The 16,679-nt window shown below is 37.2% G+C and overlaps 1 protein-coding gene across 1 annotated transcript in view; it reads right to left on the bottom strand.

Moving 5' to 3' along the window:
• LOC150105424 (uncharacterized) overlaps window positions 1–16,679 on the bottom strand; it is a 114,992-nt gene that overhangs the window by 62,107 nt on the left and 36,206 nt on the right. Inside the window, exon 3 of the mRNA XM_090394801.1 lies at window positions 14,090–14,243. Within this exon, the coding sequence (XP_090250927.1) occupies window positions 14,090–14,243 (154 nt within the window). The remainder of the gene's footprint in view (window positions 1–14,089; window positions 14,244–16,679) is intronic.

Genomic DNA, 16,679 nt, shown 5'->3' with positions numbered 1-16,679 from the left:
TTTGTATCTATTAAATTTAATGAATTGACAAAAAAACATTACAGGCAGAGTTAATTACAATACTATCAACAAGATTTACTCAAAATAACCACCATTAGCATCGATCACAGCTTCAATTCTGCTTCGGAACCTCGAACAAGCTGATGCTACAGTCTCCCTGGGAAGGGCCGCAAAAACTGTTTTAATTTTATCCATTAACTGGGCTTTTGTATTACTGGAAGTGCGATTGGTGTCTTTTTCAACTGCGCCCCATACAAAATAATCCATGGGGTTAAGGTCTGGGGAGTTTGGAGGCCAAACATTTGGACTGGTGAAGTCGTAGAAATTTTCAGACAACCATTTTTGACTTTTCCCAGAGGTGTGGCAAGGGGCCGAATCCTGCTGCCATACATACGGCCTACCATTGGCTCCCCTTGTTATCCAGGGCTTGACTACAGTTAGCAACTCCACGAACAAAGCCCGAATTCCAATGCCAGGGTTCTTCAACACCTGTTCCTGCAGATTTGCGAGGAATTCTGCTGTACGAACGCAATCAGATCGTCTGCTAGGGATCTTTCTTCTTGCTACATCCTCGTAGTCACCATTGCAAGTCTCTAGTTCATGCCTGATTATTTTTACTGTATTCAGGGAGCATTGGGCAGCAGTCGTAATATCCTTATTTTGATGGCGGGCACGAATCATCATGATACAAGTTATTCTCTTCCATGATTCAGGTGGGTTCCAGCTATCCATCCTTTCTGACATCTTGTATATGAATGAAGAAGGGTCCAAACTTTTAAATGAAGAGAAGTGTGTGTTAATACATGTAACTTACGGAAAAATATAATTAATTATAAATATGTCAAATTTATCCCGAACACCCTGTACATACATATTATTATTATTATCCATGGGAGGTTCCTCTGTCACGCACACATTATACCATGCCTTAAACACACACACATTCTCTGCAGTCACCACACTCTCAGGCAATGCATTCCAATCATTTACCACTCTCCATGCAAAAACCTGTTTCTCACTCGCTTGCTCACTCCACACATATAGTTTTCAGGGATAACCTACTGTTCTACCTCAGCTCCCACCATTCTATGAAAAACTTCCTCCATGTTAATATGATAAAAAAACCCATACCAACTTAAGTCTATCACATCCTTCCCCTTTTCCTATCTACTATACTATGCAAATTGCATTTTTTCAATTGTCTTCATACTCAACATTCCAGAGACTAGAAACTACCTTAGTCAATCACTTTGGACACTTTCCAATATCTCTTAATCCTTTTGAAAACAGGTGACCAAAAAAAAAGGCTTTAAAAAGGGCAATGGAACCAGAATCCCCTTACTTCTACAAGTCACTGTCCTCTGCATCACTCCAAGAACTCATTATGCTGTTGTCACAATGTGTACTCTAAATTTTAGGTCTCTATCCAACATCATCTCCCCAAATCTCTCATTTCCTCCACCTCCTCCAATACATCCAGATCAACTGCATACTCTGCATCCTATCTTTGTTTTCAAACTGGCAACCCCAGTGCCATGCCCATTCACTCAGTCTATTCAAGTCCTCTTCTAAAGCCATTACACCTGTTCTATTCATCAGAGTTTTTTCTCAAATTTGTATCATTTGCAAACAACTGAATATCACCAATTCAAACCTTCCCCCAACATTATTAATATACAAGTTAAACAACACTGGTCCTAGAACAGATCCTTGAGTCATACAACTGGTAAATTTCCTCTTCTCGGATATTACTTCCCCTATATATAAATGGCTGATATCTATCAGCTAGCCAATCTCCAATTTAATGCACTAATCAATTATCCAACTCATCTCATCCAATTTAGCTATCAACTTATCATGTGGCAATCTATCAAAAGCCTTTGCAAAATCTAAGCACATGTCACTTTATTGTAATAAGTAAGCAGATTACTTTTTAAAACATGCTCTTTCTTTCTTTAGCACACCTATCTTTCAAAGAGAATGCGACCATTGTCAACCCAATTCTGGATCATGGTCCTTGCAAACACAGAGATTGGTCTATAATTTGAAGCTAATAAAGATGTAATAATTTTCTTGCTATACAGATATTAGGAGTAATCATATATGTATACAAATGTATTGGTTTTAATTTATACTTTTTTTTTAATGTTCATAATAATATTCTTTTTTATAAATATCCACATGTGTAGGTGTACGTGTGCTTGTGTGAGTATGACAAAATATATATAGAGAGACAATGTATAGGGTGGCCTAATTTTCTTTGCCTAGGGGCATCAGATACTCTCGGACTGGCCCTGCTAAGGATGAATGGTCACCATATCTATTGGGTGAATACTGTTTGACCAACGAATCAATGAAAAAAGATATCTCAAAGCACATTTGAAGGCAAAACATAGCACTTATGTGAACTATGATTTGAACCAATTTAAGTTTCTAAAGGAGAAGTTGTCCTCAAGGGCTCACTTTAGTAAGTACGGGCATGGCAAACCCAAGGTACCTGATGCTGGACCATGCCTTACTTCATGTAATATACATCTGTTATATTATCTGTAGACTGGTCTTCCTCCTTTTTTTTTCTTTCCTTCTTTCTTTCTTTTCTTCTTGCTACCTTCCTCCAATATCATTAGAGTATTCAAGGACTAGGGGAAATAGCAAAATCTTTCCTATTTTGCTATTTCATCTTATGTGGAAAAGGCCTCTGCAACCCTACCACTTTCTTCTTGCAGTGGCTTCACTCCAAAATGCTACCATGATTGTGCCTAATAACGCATCTCATGCTGCATCGGTTGTCACACAGAATAATCGGAGCCGCGTTCAGGGCTTAGGCAGAGGGTCCTGTTCGAGAAGTATATTACAGTCTCCATCAAAAGTCAGTGATACTGTGAATGAGCAACACAGAATGTATAAGATTAATCTTAGAAAGGAATTTTACATACGCACATGGAATGTCCGGGGTTTACAGATGGGTACTCTTGAGATTGTCTGTAAAGAGATGGATATGTATAAAATTGACATCTTGGGAATTACAGAGGCCAGATGGAATAGAGAAGGTCACTTCAAAAGATAGGATGGTAAGCTAGTTATTTACTCAGATGGTGACTCAAAACATCATGGGGTAGCTGTGATACTGAAGACAGCTCAGGCAAGAAGCCTTCTTGGTAATAATCACATTAATGATAGGATACTCTCCATTAGACTTAAGGCTCAGCCTACCAATGTATCAATTGTGGTAGTTTATGCACCCTACACGGATAGGCCTGAAGAAGAGAGTGAAGAATTCTATGTAAACTTACAAACTGTTTTGGACTGCCTACCAAGGAGAAACATACTGTACATCTTAGGAGACTTAAATGCAAAAGTGGGAAAGACTATGAGAGTCAGGCTGGAGTGTGGCATGTTTGGTCTGGGTGAACGTAACACCCATGGTGAAAGACTGCTGGAATTTGCCCGTGCTAACAGATTAGGTATTACCAATACCTGCTTCCAGAAACATCCATGACGGACCTATACTTGGACATCTAACATCGATAGGTCAAGGCACCAGACTGATTACATCCTGGCTCTCCAGCAGTGGAAGACAAGCATCTCTGATGTGCATACTTGTCCTGGAGCAGATGGTACAGACCATCAGCTGGTAAGAGCCAAAATAAGACTAAGACTCCAAAAACTTCTAGGTCAGGCACATTCCACTAGATTGGATGTTAGAGTAATTCCTAGTGGATTCACAGAAAAAACATCAACTCAGCTGGATGATTTTGTGGAGACCAATGAGGAAATCTCACCAGAAATGCTTTGGGAAGGAGTCAAGATGATAATACAGGATACAGCAAAGACGTATCTCGGCCCAATAAGAAAACCAAGAGACCCATGGATATTAGATTCAATGATTCAACATGGGAACTAATCAAAAGAAGGCGGTTGGAAAAACAAAGAGACACTGGGACCAAAGAATACTATGAGATAACATAGAGAAATCAGAAGAGCCATCAAGCAGGACAAGGAAAAGTTCTATACTAATAAATGTGAAGAAATAGAGTTCCAGATGAGAAGGCATAATTATAAAAGGATGTTTCATTTAAATCATGAGTTCAAGCCTAAATTGAATGTCATCAAAGACAGGAATGGATCATTACTAACAGAAGAGTTGGAAATCAAAAACAGATGGAAAGAATACTGTGAGGAACTGTACAGCAGAGTGGATAAAAAAAATGTGGAGTCCTCCCACCAAGAAAATTTTGATTTGGAACCTCCTCCACTTAGGCATGAAGTGGAAAGAGCAGTTAAGCAGCTCAACAGCAATAAGGCTCCAGGTGCAGATGAAATCCCAGCAGAGTTAATTAAGGCCACAGGGGATGGAGGATAAGAGTGTTTCATAGATTGATTACAAGGATATGGGAGACAGGATCATGTCCTAGAGACTGGAAGAAGTTAGTTTTCATACCACTACACAAGAAAGGTGATATGAAGGCATGCAAGAATTATAGAACTATTAGTTTGATATCTCATGCAAGCAAAATTTTATTAAAGATCATGCTAAATAGGATTGAGGCCAAAGTTGAGGCAGAGATGCCCGAGGAACAAGCAGGTTTTAGGAAAGGTAGGGACACCAGAGATCAGATCCTTTGCCTTAGACAGATCATAGAAAAATATAAAGAATTCAGACTCCCTCTGGTAATGTGTTTCTTAGACTACTCTAAAGCTTTTGACTGTGTTGAGCATGTCAAACTGTGGGAAGTAATGAAAAGAATGGGTTTTCCTCAACACACTATCAGGTTGATAGCCAACTTGTATAAGGAACAAGAAGCCACAGTAAGAACAGGTGTTGGATTGACTGACTGGTTTCAAGTTGGAAAAGGAGTTAGACAAGGATGTTTACTTTCGCCTCACTTGTTTAGTATATATGCAGAGGACATCATGCGTGAAACACTGGATGAGCTCAGGACAGGAATTACGATAGGAGGTAGATTGATCAGTAATCTGAGTTATGCTGATGAATACAGTACTCCTTTGTAATGACATGGAAGAACTAGGACTAATTCTTGATAAAGTTAACAAGATCAGTAATAACAGAGGACTTCAACTCAATTCTAGCAAGACAAAGATCATGGTTCTCAAAGGAAAAACAAACAGAGAAGCTCTTGAGAAGCAAGTGTATCTTAATGGAGAAAGAATTGAGGAAGTCAGCAAGTTTGAGTACCTGGGATCCATTATTAATGTGAAGAATTGCTGTTCAGAAGATGTCAGAAAAAAGTTTAGGAATGGCTAAAACAACAGTCAGAGAACTGTCTAAAATCTGGAAGGATGGATCTATCTCCATGGGAACAAAGTTGAGGATTTTAGATGCAGTTGTTTTTCCAACAGCGACTTATGGATACGAGACTTGGAACCTAAAGAAGTCAGATAAGAAACGGATATCTGCTTTTGAGATGTGGTGTTACAGAAGGCTGTTGAGGATATCATATACTGAAAGGCGTACAAATGAATGGGTGTTAGAAAAGATTAGTAGAACTTTGAGGCTCCTTAAGGATATTGACAGAAGAAAGTTAAAATATTTTGGACACATAGAAAGGATGGAAGGAGGACTTCTCAGAACAGTAATAGAAGGTAAAGTTCCTGGAAAAAGAGGCAGGGGTAGACCATCAATGAGATGGATAGGTGGCGTGTGTGGAGTGACTGATCTTCAGAGAGTTGAGGCTGCCAGAAAAGCAAACAACAGGACTACATGGCGAGGCCTGGTGTGGAACATCACTGAGCATCGGAGTGACCATACGGCATCTGTAGATGCCCAGTGAACATAGAGAAGGAGAAGTTTGAGAAAAGATCAACAATAGATGCATTGTTCTTTGTACGAACTGCTACCCAAAATCATACTTTCATAACTTAAAGCTAGTTATGAAATTTCTCTTCTCCCAGCTAAATCATGAAAAAATCATACTATAGGAGAGGATTTAATTAAGCCAGCAATATCAACTTTTCTCAAAACAGTTCTGGAAAATGATGACAAAGATGTAAAAGGAATGCCACTGAGCAATAACACTGTTTTAGCAAAAGAATAGATGAAATGGCTAAAGATATGGAAACACAACTTGTTGAAAAGTTAAGTTCAAGGAAATTCTCAATACAGATGGATAAATCAACTGTAAGAGACAATGAGGATGTACTGATGGCTATGTAAGATATATTGACAATGGTGAATTTACTGAAGAGATGTTGTTCTGTATATATTGATATTTGAGCTTCATATAGATATATGAAGCTCAAATATCAATGAAAAATATTACATCTTGTGCTACAGATGGTGTTCCTGTTATGATGGGCAAGAAAAGTGGCTGTTTAAAATTAATGAAGGATGACAATCCTCAAATGTTGCTTGTGCATTGTGTTATTCACAGAGAAAATTTAGTTTCCAAAAAAAATTTCACCTGTTCTAAATGAGATATTGAATTCAGTTATAAAATGTATCAACACTATCAAAGCTAATGCCAAATATGAGCATTTCTTCAAAAAAATTTTGTGAGGATAAAACTGCTGACAATGTAAGACTACTGCTTCACACCAAGGTGAAATGGTTGTCACAGGGGAATTGCCTGAGAAGATTCATGGAACTATTTGATATTCTTAGTGAGTTTTTGAATGACAAACCTGAAATGAAACTCCTACAAACAGTAGATGAGCAAGCATTTGTGAGTTATTTGACAGATTTCTTTGAAAAGCTGAATATGTTAAATAAGCAACTACAAGGCACAAATAAGACCCTTGTTGATGCAAAGGCTAAGTGTGAAGTAACTAATACTGTTGTACTTGTTATTGCAGATCACCTGAGCAAAATGGCCTGTGATTTAAATGACAGATTTTCTGATTTAAAAGAAATTAATTTTCCATCTTGGATAACTCAGCCAATGCTAGTGGACTTTATTGTTGTGGCCATGCAGTATTAAGAAGAACTCTCAGAAATGCAAAATGATGAGTCTATTAGAACTTTATTCAACATAAAAGGAACAATGGCATAGCTTTGTCACTAGACAGAAAAGAATTACTCAAATTCAACTAGTTTTGCAAGAAAATTACTGTTGCCCTTCCCATCATAATATTTAGTTGAATGTGGCTTTAGTGCTGTAAATGACTGTTACTGAAAAAAAAAGAAATTGTCTGGATATTACAAACTATGGGGATTTGAGATTGAAATTGACTAAATTAGTACCTCAAATAAAAACTCCCTGCAGCAGACATCAAACTCAAGGATCACATTAACTTGGATTTTATTTTCCCAAGTTAAGTTTGATTTATATTCATTGAAGAAAGTCAAATTAAAAACAGTTTTACCTATGTTCCTTTTTTTATTTGAAGTACCTATTCATATGATACTTTTTCAGAACTTGGTTGAGTATTATGCTAGTGGGGGAATCAAAATCATTGAGGCATTGAGGTGGGGCATGATCCAAAAAAGGTTTGGAACTAGTGCTCTAGGAGAATGAGAGTGATTAGTGGAGTATCTCAGGGCTTTGTACTAGAGCCATTACTCTTCAATTTGTATATCAATGATACAAGGAAAGATTTAAGAGGGGATATTCAGCTGTTTGCTGATGATGCAAAACTGTGGAAAGCAATAGCTGATAAAGATGATGTAGATATTATTATCTGAGACCTCCAAGGAGTCAAGGACTCATTAAGGGAGGCTATAAATTACACAAACCAGTTGTGATACCTTCCCTTAAATTCATTCACATTAGATGCACTCACTATTCCTAAACGCAAATTATTCCATTCACTCATTGCTCTTTTAGAGGACAAACCTAGTTCTTACCCCTTTCCTGACTGTAAACAAATTTAGCTTCCATGGATCTCTGCCCACCTTCCATATAATGAAAAATTTCATCAGACAATATCCTATAACACCCATTCAAAAGTTTATAGCCTATATCATATTCAACATCACAATTATCCTCTGAGTTGTATTTGCAACTTTTGCTATGTGACCTTTGAACTTCAAATTCCTATTCACCAATACACCAAGATCCCTTGCCACCTCAGCTTCTTGTAGCATAACCTGGCTAAGACAATATGCCACTGGAAATCTCATCACACTAAAGTACATGCTTTACATTTACTAACATTAAACTGAACTTTGGGCAAATGAAAATTTGCCCAAAGTTCCAGCCTATTCAAATAATTTTGTAAGTGCTAAATATCAGTAGCATCCCTGAGTGCCATGCCTATCTTCGCATCATCAGCAAACAACTGCATATCTGATGTTAGACCCTGCCTGATGTCATTAATGTACAGATTGAACAATAATGGCCCAAGGACTGAACCTTGAGGTACACCACTAGTCACCTTAAATCTGGCAGATTCACACCCACTGTATACCACTTTTTGATATCTGTCTGTCAGCTATCTCCTGGTCCAAGTCAAGAGTTTATGTTCCAATCCCATATTCTCCAGTTTATTATTATTATTATTTCGGGCAACTCCAAGGAGTCGATAAACTCATCAAGGGAGGCCCTAACATCATGTCAAGAACAACTATTCAACATTCACACAGTATCTATCATACCTCACCTTGAACTCATTCATGGTCATAGCACCCACAACAGACTCTGGCAGCTTATTCCACTCGTTCACCACTCTCCAAGTAAAAAACCTAGCTCTAACACCCCTGCTAACCACATTCTTGCCCAGCTTCCATGTATGGCCCCTAGTCCTCCCACCACCAGTCCTATTCTCAAAAACATCTTCTGGATTAATCCTATAGAAACCCTTCAGTAATTTGAACGTCTCAATCATATCACCTCTTTCCGCCTATCAACCAATTTTTGCAACCCACAAATCTTCAACCTGTTCTCATAAGGTTCATTCCACAGACCTGCTATCATCTTGGTCACTCGTTTCTGAATCCTCTTCACCTCCTCCCCATCAAGAAGAAACCCTGGCACCCATATCTGGGCACAGTAGTCTAGATGGGGTCTTATCAAGGCTCGATATAGTGGAACAATAACTTGTTTGTCTCTGCTTGTTAAAGTATTTTTCAGCAACCAAGTGATTTGATGAGCTGATTTAGCCATTTTTGTAATGTGCCCCCTAAACTTAAACTCCCTATCCACCAACACTCGCAAATCCCTGGCCTCATCAATCTCCTGGAGTACGGTTCCAATGTGATATACTGCTGCTAATATTTTCACTCCAAAATGCATAATCTTACACTTTGACACATTAAATTGACATCCATTTTCCCTGGCCCAGTCCTCCAAACTATCCAAATCATCCTGCAAAATTTTGACATCCTGTGCACTCACGATTGCTCTACCCAACTTTGCATCATCAGCAAACAAGTGAACTCTTCCTCTCAGAGCCTTTCCTATATCGTTAATGAACAAATTGAAAAGTAGTGGTCCAAGAACAGAACCCTGCGGCACACCACTAGTCACAAGCCGTCTTTGGAAAGGTTATGCAACAGCCTTTCGTGTGGTATCCTATCAAATGCCTTAGAAAAATCCAACATTATCATAGTGTATCCATTCCCTTTATGCAACCCAGCCATAACATTGTTATAAAATATGAGAAAATTGCTAAAACATGATATTCCATTAGTAAACCCATACTGCTTCTTGCAGAGTATAGCATGTTTGTCTACCCATTTCTGTATGCGAGTTCTTATCAACTTCTCTAAAATCTTCATACATGTATGGAATTATCATACATTCCTTCCATTCCTGTGGTATCATTCCTGAGCTGAGACTCAGGTTATACAAACATGTGAAAGGCCTAGCCAATTCAGCTAAACATTCCTTCAGCAAACAGGCTGATATTCCATTTGTTCCTATAGACAAATGCTTATCCAGGTTATGCAATAGCTATTCAACCTCATTTTCATGAACCTCTAACTCTTCATCCAATGTAGCAGAAAAGTGAACGCTCATTAATTGAACAATCTCATTAGCTTCCAACAATCGAGCACCATCTACATTCAATAAAGTTATTCTTTCACATTCATTCTTTCTTTTACATGTGGCATAACAATAAAATTCTTTTGAATAGCTATTAAATTATTTAAGGAATTTACAACATATACTGGAATATTAATTAAAAGAAACTAATACATACCTCCTACATCTGACTCTATTCTTCTGAATAGCCTTTAGATTGCATGGCCAATTTCTTTTCAGATCTGATTTAGCTTTCTGCACAATACTTGTTACTTTTCTGCCTGCACTTTGTATATTTCATAACTCTTCTCACTCTTATTCTCATGATATTCTTTCCACATCACCTTCTTGTGGATCTCTTGTTTAATAAGGTTGCACATCCATTTCTCTCACAACCTATTTATTTTTCGAACACTAGAGATACGTTCAGATACTGCCCTATTTAAGCACTCTTTCAAAGATTCCTATGCACTGCTGACATTTTTCCCATTCAGTAACTGATACCATGGGACCAAAGATAGTATTCTCCCAAGTTGATCATAATTTCAACATGTAACCTGTTCTAATTAGAGTATCAATACAATTAGATACTTCTCAAGAAATCAAAGTATGATCGCTGTCACCCATTGGTGGTAAAATAGCCATATTCTTAACAGAGACTCCCCCCCCCCCCACTTCTGACTCTATGAGCAAATCCAACACTCCTTGACCTCAAGTTCCTTTTTTCACATGCTGCTTGAGAAAGCTGTCCCACAGCAATTCGATAGCAATTCAATTTTGTTAGCCTCCACTTCACACCAGATAGACTCAAACTTGCTGCTACATGGGATATTGTTACCATCATTCTTTACCTGGCATGACTATAAACAACAAATTACACAATAACCACAATAATTAACTTTAATGAAATGAAAGTACAGATATTTTGTATCGAAAATAAAAGTACATCATCAGTGCATGGAAACAAGCAAATTAAAGAAACAGGAATACAAGATACATACAACAATCGGTTTACCAATTAAAAACTGTTGCCATGTGCTAGAAATTGATATATTAATAAATAATATTATTAAAACTATTTTTGATGGTTACATAAAATGAAAATCTCCCAAACTTTTGGGAGAGGTGAACAATCATTTCAATTCAGATTTGTCCAAAGTAAAAGGGCTTTGCATCTTTCTTTGAAAAGGTGTTCATAGGCCTTTGAAAAGGCCTTTATTCCACACATTTTCTTGATAAAATCAAGGATATTCAAATACAAGAGTCAGATTGGTTAGTCAGTTTTGACATTGTTTCCCTCTTTACGAAAATTCCATTATCTGACACTGTTAATTTATTGTACTACGTGATGATTACCCTCCTGATGTTCAATTTGTTATAGAATCAGAACATTTCAGCTGGAAAAACAAGATCTATAGACAGGATGAAGGCACTGCCATGGGTAGCCCTCTGTTTCCACCTCTGGCAAGCTATTTTTTTAACCATCTGGAAGATACCTAGTTCTCATCCATTCATCTCCAACCCTCTCATTGGTTTCATTATGTTGATGATGTGTTTTTACTGTTCTTCATTTTGAAAATGAACTTATCACCTGCCTACAACAGCTGAATAGCCTTCATCCACACATTCAATTTATTATGGAAAAAGAAAAGGCTGGTATTTACCATTCTTGGACATCATTCTTACATGCACAGCCTCTGGTAATTTATCAACCAGTGTTTATCAAAAAACTATCTTTACTCAGATATATTCATCAAAAGTTGCTCATCACACTTCTCAAAAAAATTGGTGTTATCAAGTCTTTAATTAATACTGCACATAATGTGTGCTCCTCTTGCTCAAGCTTACACTATCAAAACTTTAATGGAATTTAATGGTTACAATCCTAATCAAATCCAGCAGGTAATTGACTCCTATGTTCCAACACCTCAGGATTCTTCAACAGACAACAGGGTTCAAATCCCTTATATTTCTAGTATCTCAGAACCTCAGAATTAGTTTGGAGTTCCCTGACATGAATGAGTTTAAGGAGAGGTGTGAGAGAGAGAGAGAGAGAGAGAGAGAGAGAGAGAGTGTGTGTGTGTGTGTGTGTGCGTGCGTGCGTGCGTGCGTGTAGCAGTTAGTTAAGGACCTATAACGATAAGTCTCCAGACTCATGGAGATACCATACAATAACAATAATAATAATAATAATGATATCCTCCGATGAGATCAAATCCAAGACTCTTGAATACTTGCATGTCCTCTGTTTCATACTGCCTAAGGTGGTTTTCCCTCAAAAACTCGAAAAATTCATTTTCTTTAGTTCCAGATGCTACCTTGTCATTTCAATCTATATTATCATAATTAAATTTGCCAATAACGATCACCCTTTTCCTATTTGTCCCTCCACATTATCTGGTCTATAGCAATATCCAACTAAATATATCATTCTATTCACCTCTCCCTCACACCATATGCCTCAAACAAGTACCACTATTTCCCCCTATACATCTCTACCTTGCATGGTCGAAACTTTTATTCTATCATCAATAGCACTTCACTTCCCATTTTTGCACTTTATATTTTCATGAGAATCATCATACCCTTCCATCTCTATTACTGTCAGGATATTGTCCTCATCCAACCATATCTTATTTATTACAACAATTTTACAATTTTTAAGTGAATAAATATCCTTAAAAACTTTGGAATTCAGCTGGGCAAATGACTTTTCAGCACCTCCATTGCAATGACAAACATTTTTTTTTTTTTTGGCCTCTTGCTCTTCCCATCCTTCACTAATCCTACACTGAGGCACTCAGGTAGGCTCACAGTGAGAAATATGTAAATACAATTCCAACTGCAAATCTATCTAAAATTGCTAATATGTAAGAATGAATAAAAGAAATTACTGAAACTACAATTTACTGCCTCTATACTGAATCAAACTTCTTTCTCTTTTTCACACTTAAATGCAAATAGCCGATTTCAAGTGTCTATAAGTAAGTTTACTTTTAGAAACCATCGTTTGTCTGTTTTCATTGAAACTTTGATAACAGTTCAAATAATCATAAATATTACCCTTATCTGACTTAGAAATGTTCCTTAAAATCTAAATAGAATTTAGATTTTATTATAACTAAAGCAGATTAGGATAATACTATCACAATGAATCAGACAATACTAGAAAAATGAATAATCCTAAAGGATGGTGTTTACCAAAGTGTGGTGCACATACCCCCAGTGGTATCCAAAAAGACTACAGGGGTACAAGCTGAACTTTCTGACTCAGGACATGGACTAGTCATTACTAACACCGTGTTCCAACATGAAAATGTGCAAAGTTCACGTGGAAAGAAGATGCAAGAAACAAGAAAAGTATTATTATACAGGCACCTACATGGAGTCTGAAGACTCATCGTAGGAAACCCAATCTATCATAACTCTCTTTGAACCCATTAAAAGACTCTGGCAACCCATTCCACTCACTCACAACTCTCCAAGCAATATAAAGGTGTGATATTAATCACACCTGTATTCAACTTCCAGGGATGACCCTTGTTCTGGTCCCCTCTAGCCAAGTGCTGAAACATTTCCCCTGCATCTCTCTTATAAAACCCTTTAAGCAACTTAAATGTTTTTATCATATTCCCTCTTTTTCCCCTATCAACCAACTTCTGCAAAAAAAAGTAGCAGTCTGAACAAATGAGGACATTAGGAAGGAACTTGGCATTCTTAGCATTCAAGAATGTGTTAGCTGAGCTAGTCAAGGGTGGTATGGTCACTTAAACAGAATGGGAAAGGAAAGAATAGCAAAACAGGTTCTTGATTCCAAGATGATAGGAACAAGGCCCTAAGGAAGACCAAGATCATGTGGATTGATTCAGTCAGAAATGCCTAAAGAACAAAATGTTAGATGCAGCACTATTGGAGTGCTGACAAGTAATAGACTAATTTGTAGAAAAATTGTTGGTAGGAGATTAATAACAATGTAAACGTAATCATGTAGTGCTGTCAATGGCCTGAACACCCCTTGAGGATACATATCAGGAAACTGATGATGAGGAATGATAATTTTCCCAAGGAAGAGATTCATATTTAATACATAAAACACATGCAGAAGAGAATCAGCATTAGTTAAATGCAATTAGTTACAAACCATTTCACACTGATAAAAAGCTTACAGTGCAATAAGCATTGCTTCCTCCTCTGCTTGTTTTATTGCAGCTAGTTCAGAAATTGGTCTTTGTTCTTCTTTTTCTTGGTTCCTGTCCTTGACATACCATGTTAAGTCTTTGCCCTTCTGCCACCTGCCAACTGGAGCCTTTAAAGAATGTCCTGCAAGGAGAAGAAAAACATGTTAAATTATAGTTTACAAGCAGTATCTGAAAGGAACTATGCAACTATAATATCAGAAAATGTTACATTCTAAAATTCTAAAACCAGGTAAGTTTCTATTTGGCTTCTGAAGAGAACCAATATCCACTTTAAAATATTACTATCAAGTTATCCTATCCCATCTTCCTTCTTTCCATGTTAGGCTGAATGGCCTGTGATGGCCAAGTAACTTGGCTTCTTTGAAACCCAATTACTGCTTATAATAGGGCAATTAATCATATCTGCATTGTCTGCTGTGTAAATTGTGTGTTTCTACTAGCAGGCTTGCATATTTTGGAGAATGAAAACCCTACCACCTCATATTAGCTTTTCCGCTAAAGAGGAGTACCTTCAGCTGAAAAGCCCCGATAAAGGTGCTTTGTATTCTAAATGGGATTTCAACCAGAGTCTTTCTAACCAACTGTTAGATCAATGAAACCTTAATAAAAGACAAACATTCAGAGGTTGGGTAGAAATAAAGCACTTGCTCAAATATTAGAGACCACAGATATGAGAAAAAGTAGTGGTCTGAACAAATGGGGACATTAGGAAGGATGATGCCCTTGGGAGTGAGCGTTTCACTCCCATAACAAAGGGAGTCAATTCAATGCTTTGTTAATCACAATGTTTGACCATTACAACTACGACTGTTATTTTACTTTTCTATTCAATAAAAGCTGTACATATATATAACAGCTTTTATATACATCAACTATAAATATATAATTAAAGACTCCCTTAATTGTTTCCTGGCTTTGCATGATTCCTAAAATTAAACACAATATACTAATGCTTCATGAAGAGGACACTTTTCAATGCATAAATAATGCATCACATTTGTGTTAATAGCCTGGGTGTGCAGTCACAAATATGGACACCTCTGAACCCTTTGAACAAAACATACAGATGGTGCAGTGAGTCACATGCTTAGTTGTCCAGTGGTTTTACCCCCCCCCCCCCCCAGAAAGCAAGGGATGGTGTGCACTGATACAACAGTACCAAAAATCAGTGCCTGTGATTAGTTGATGAGTTGCTCTTTTTATTTTCTGAGTTTCATGTGTTTTGTGTGCATGAAGTGCAAACTGACATGTTTAGGATAAGACACCAATATAGACAAGTTTCTGATATATAATTTTCTATAAATAATTAAACTTTTTTGCTTATATTTAATGGGAAACATTATTGACAATCTACTGAATGTCCCATTTTCTGCCATAGCTTTTGCAAATTGTATGATTATAGTTGAAGGAGGTTGGAACCTATGTATAAATAAGTAAAACAAGTTATTTCAGCTTTTCTTTGGTTCAATGCAAAATAATAATAATTTCCCAAGTGATTACTTTTTCTGATTTCTGTGCATTTCATATGGCTGTATTTAAAAATCATATCAAAATTCAAATTATCTGTGTCTCTCTCTCTCTAGTATTTGCCAATGATAATACTGGACAATAAAATTTTACAAAAGTCATGCCCTACCCCCAGATTAATTTAGTAATTTCTTATAGATTTCAAGGTACTGAACATGAATATGACAATGAAAATGCAAAACTGGATACAGTGAGAGATCAGCATAGTTTCTTATATAATAGAGTAATACATACTTATCATATACCAATAAATGTCTGCTTCTACGTTCAATGTTGATTTGCCTGTCACTTGAATAGCTGTCAGGATCATCTCTAGCGAGCGTACAACAGTAGTCAGTCAAACTGAAAGTGGACCACTTTCCCCGGTATCGTTTCTCCATTGTTGCAATTTCCTGATGGAAACACTCACCATGCTCATCACTAACTATGCAGCAGTTGACAGGGAAGAAATCCAAGTGAGAATGCAGCAAGTGTATTTTTAAGGACACACTGCAGTCAAGTTTGTGATACAGAGACAACAAGTCCTCAAACAGTTCCTTGTAGTTTTCTGCCCTGACATTTCCGAGGAAGTTAGTTGACATCAGATGAAACACGTCCCAAGCTTTTTTCTCATCACCCTGTAGCAGGTTGTTGAACATCTCATCAATGAAGAGTTCTCAGATCTGAGGACCCACAAAAACTCCCTCTTTAATTTTCACTTCACTGTCTCAAGGGAATTTGTCAACCAGGTACATGAAAGCTGATCTAGTCTGATCCATGGCTTTTATGAAGTTTTTTACCAGACCAAGTTTGATGTCTAAAGGTGGTAGTAGAATTTTGTGTATAAATTAATATAAATAAAGTATGTTTCTGCCAGTGCTGGGTGTTGCACATTATTCTCTCCAACCTTCAGAGATTTCCTCATAGGCCAGTCTCTCTTCACATAGTACAAAGGCCTTGCTGGGATGTGCCACAAAATATAGCAGTACTTTGTATATCCCAGCTGCACTCAACACAGACACTACCTTCAAGTCACCATAGAGATGCCAGC

The sequence above is a fragment of the Typopeltis vanoorti genome, chromosome 6 (assembly GCF_054136105.1).
Source record: "Typopeltis vanoorti isolate ZY-2024b chromosome 6, IOZ_Tvanoo_1.0, whole genome shotgun sequence".
Lineage (NCBI taxonomy): Eukaryota > Metazoa > Arthropoda > Arachnida > Uropygi > Thelyphonidae > Typopeltis > Typopeltis vanoorti.
This window is presented reverse-complemented; position numbering and strand designations above follow the sequence as displayed.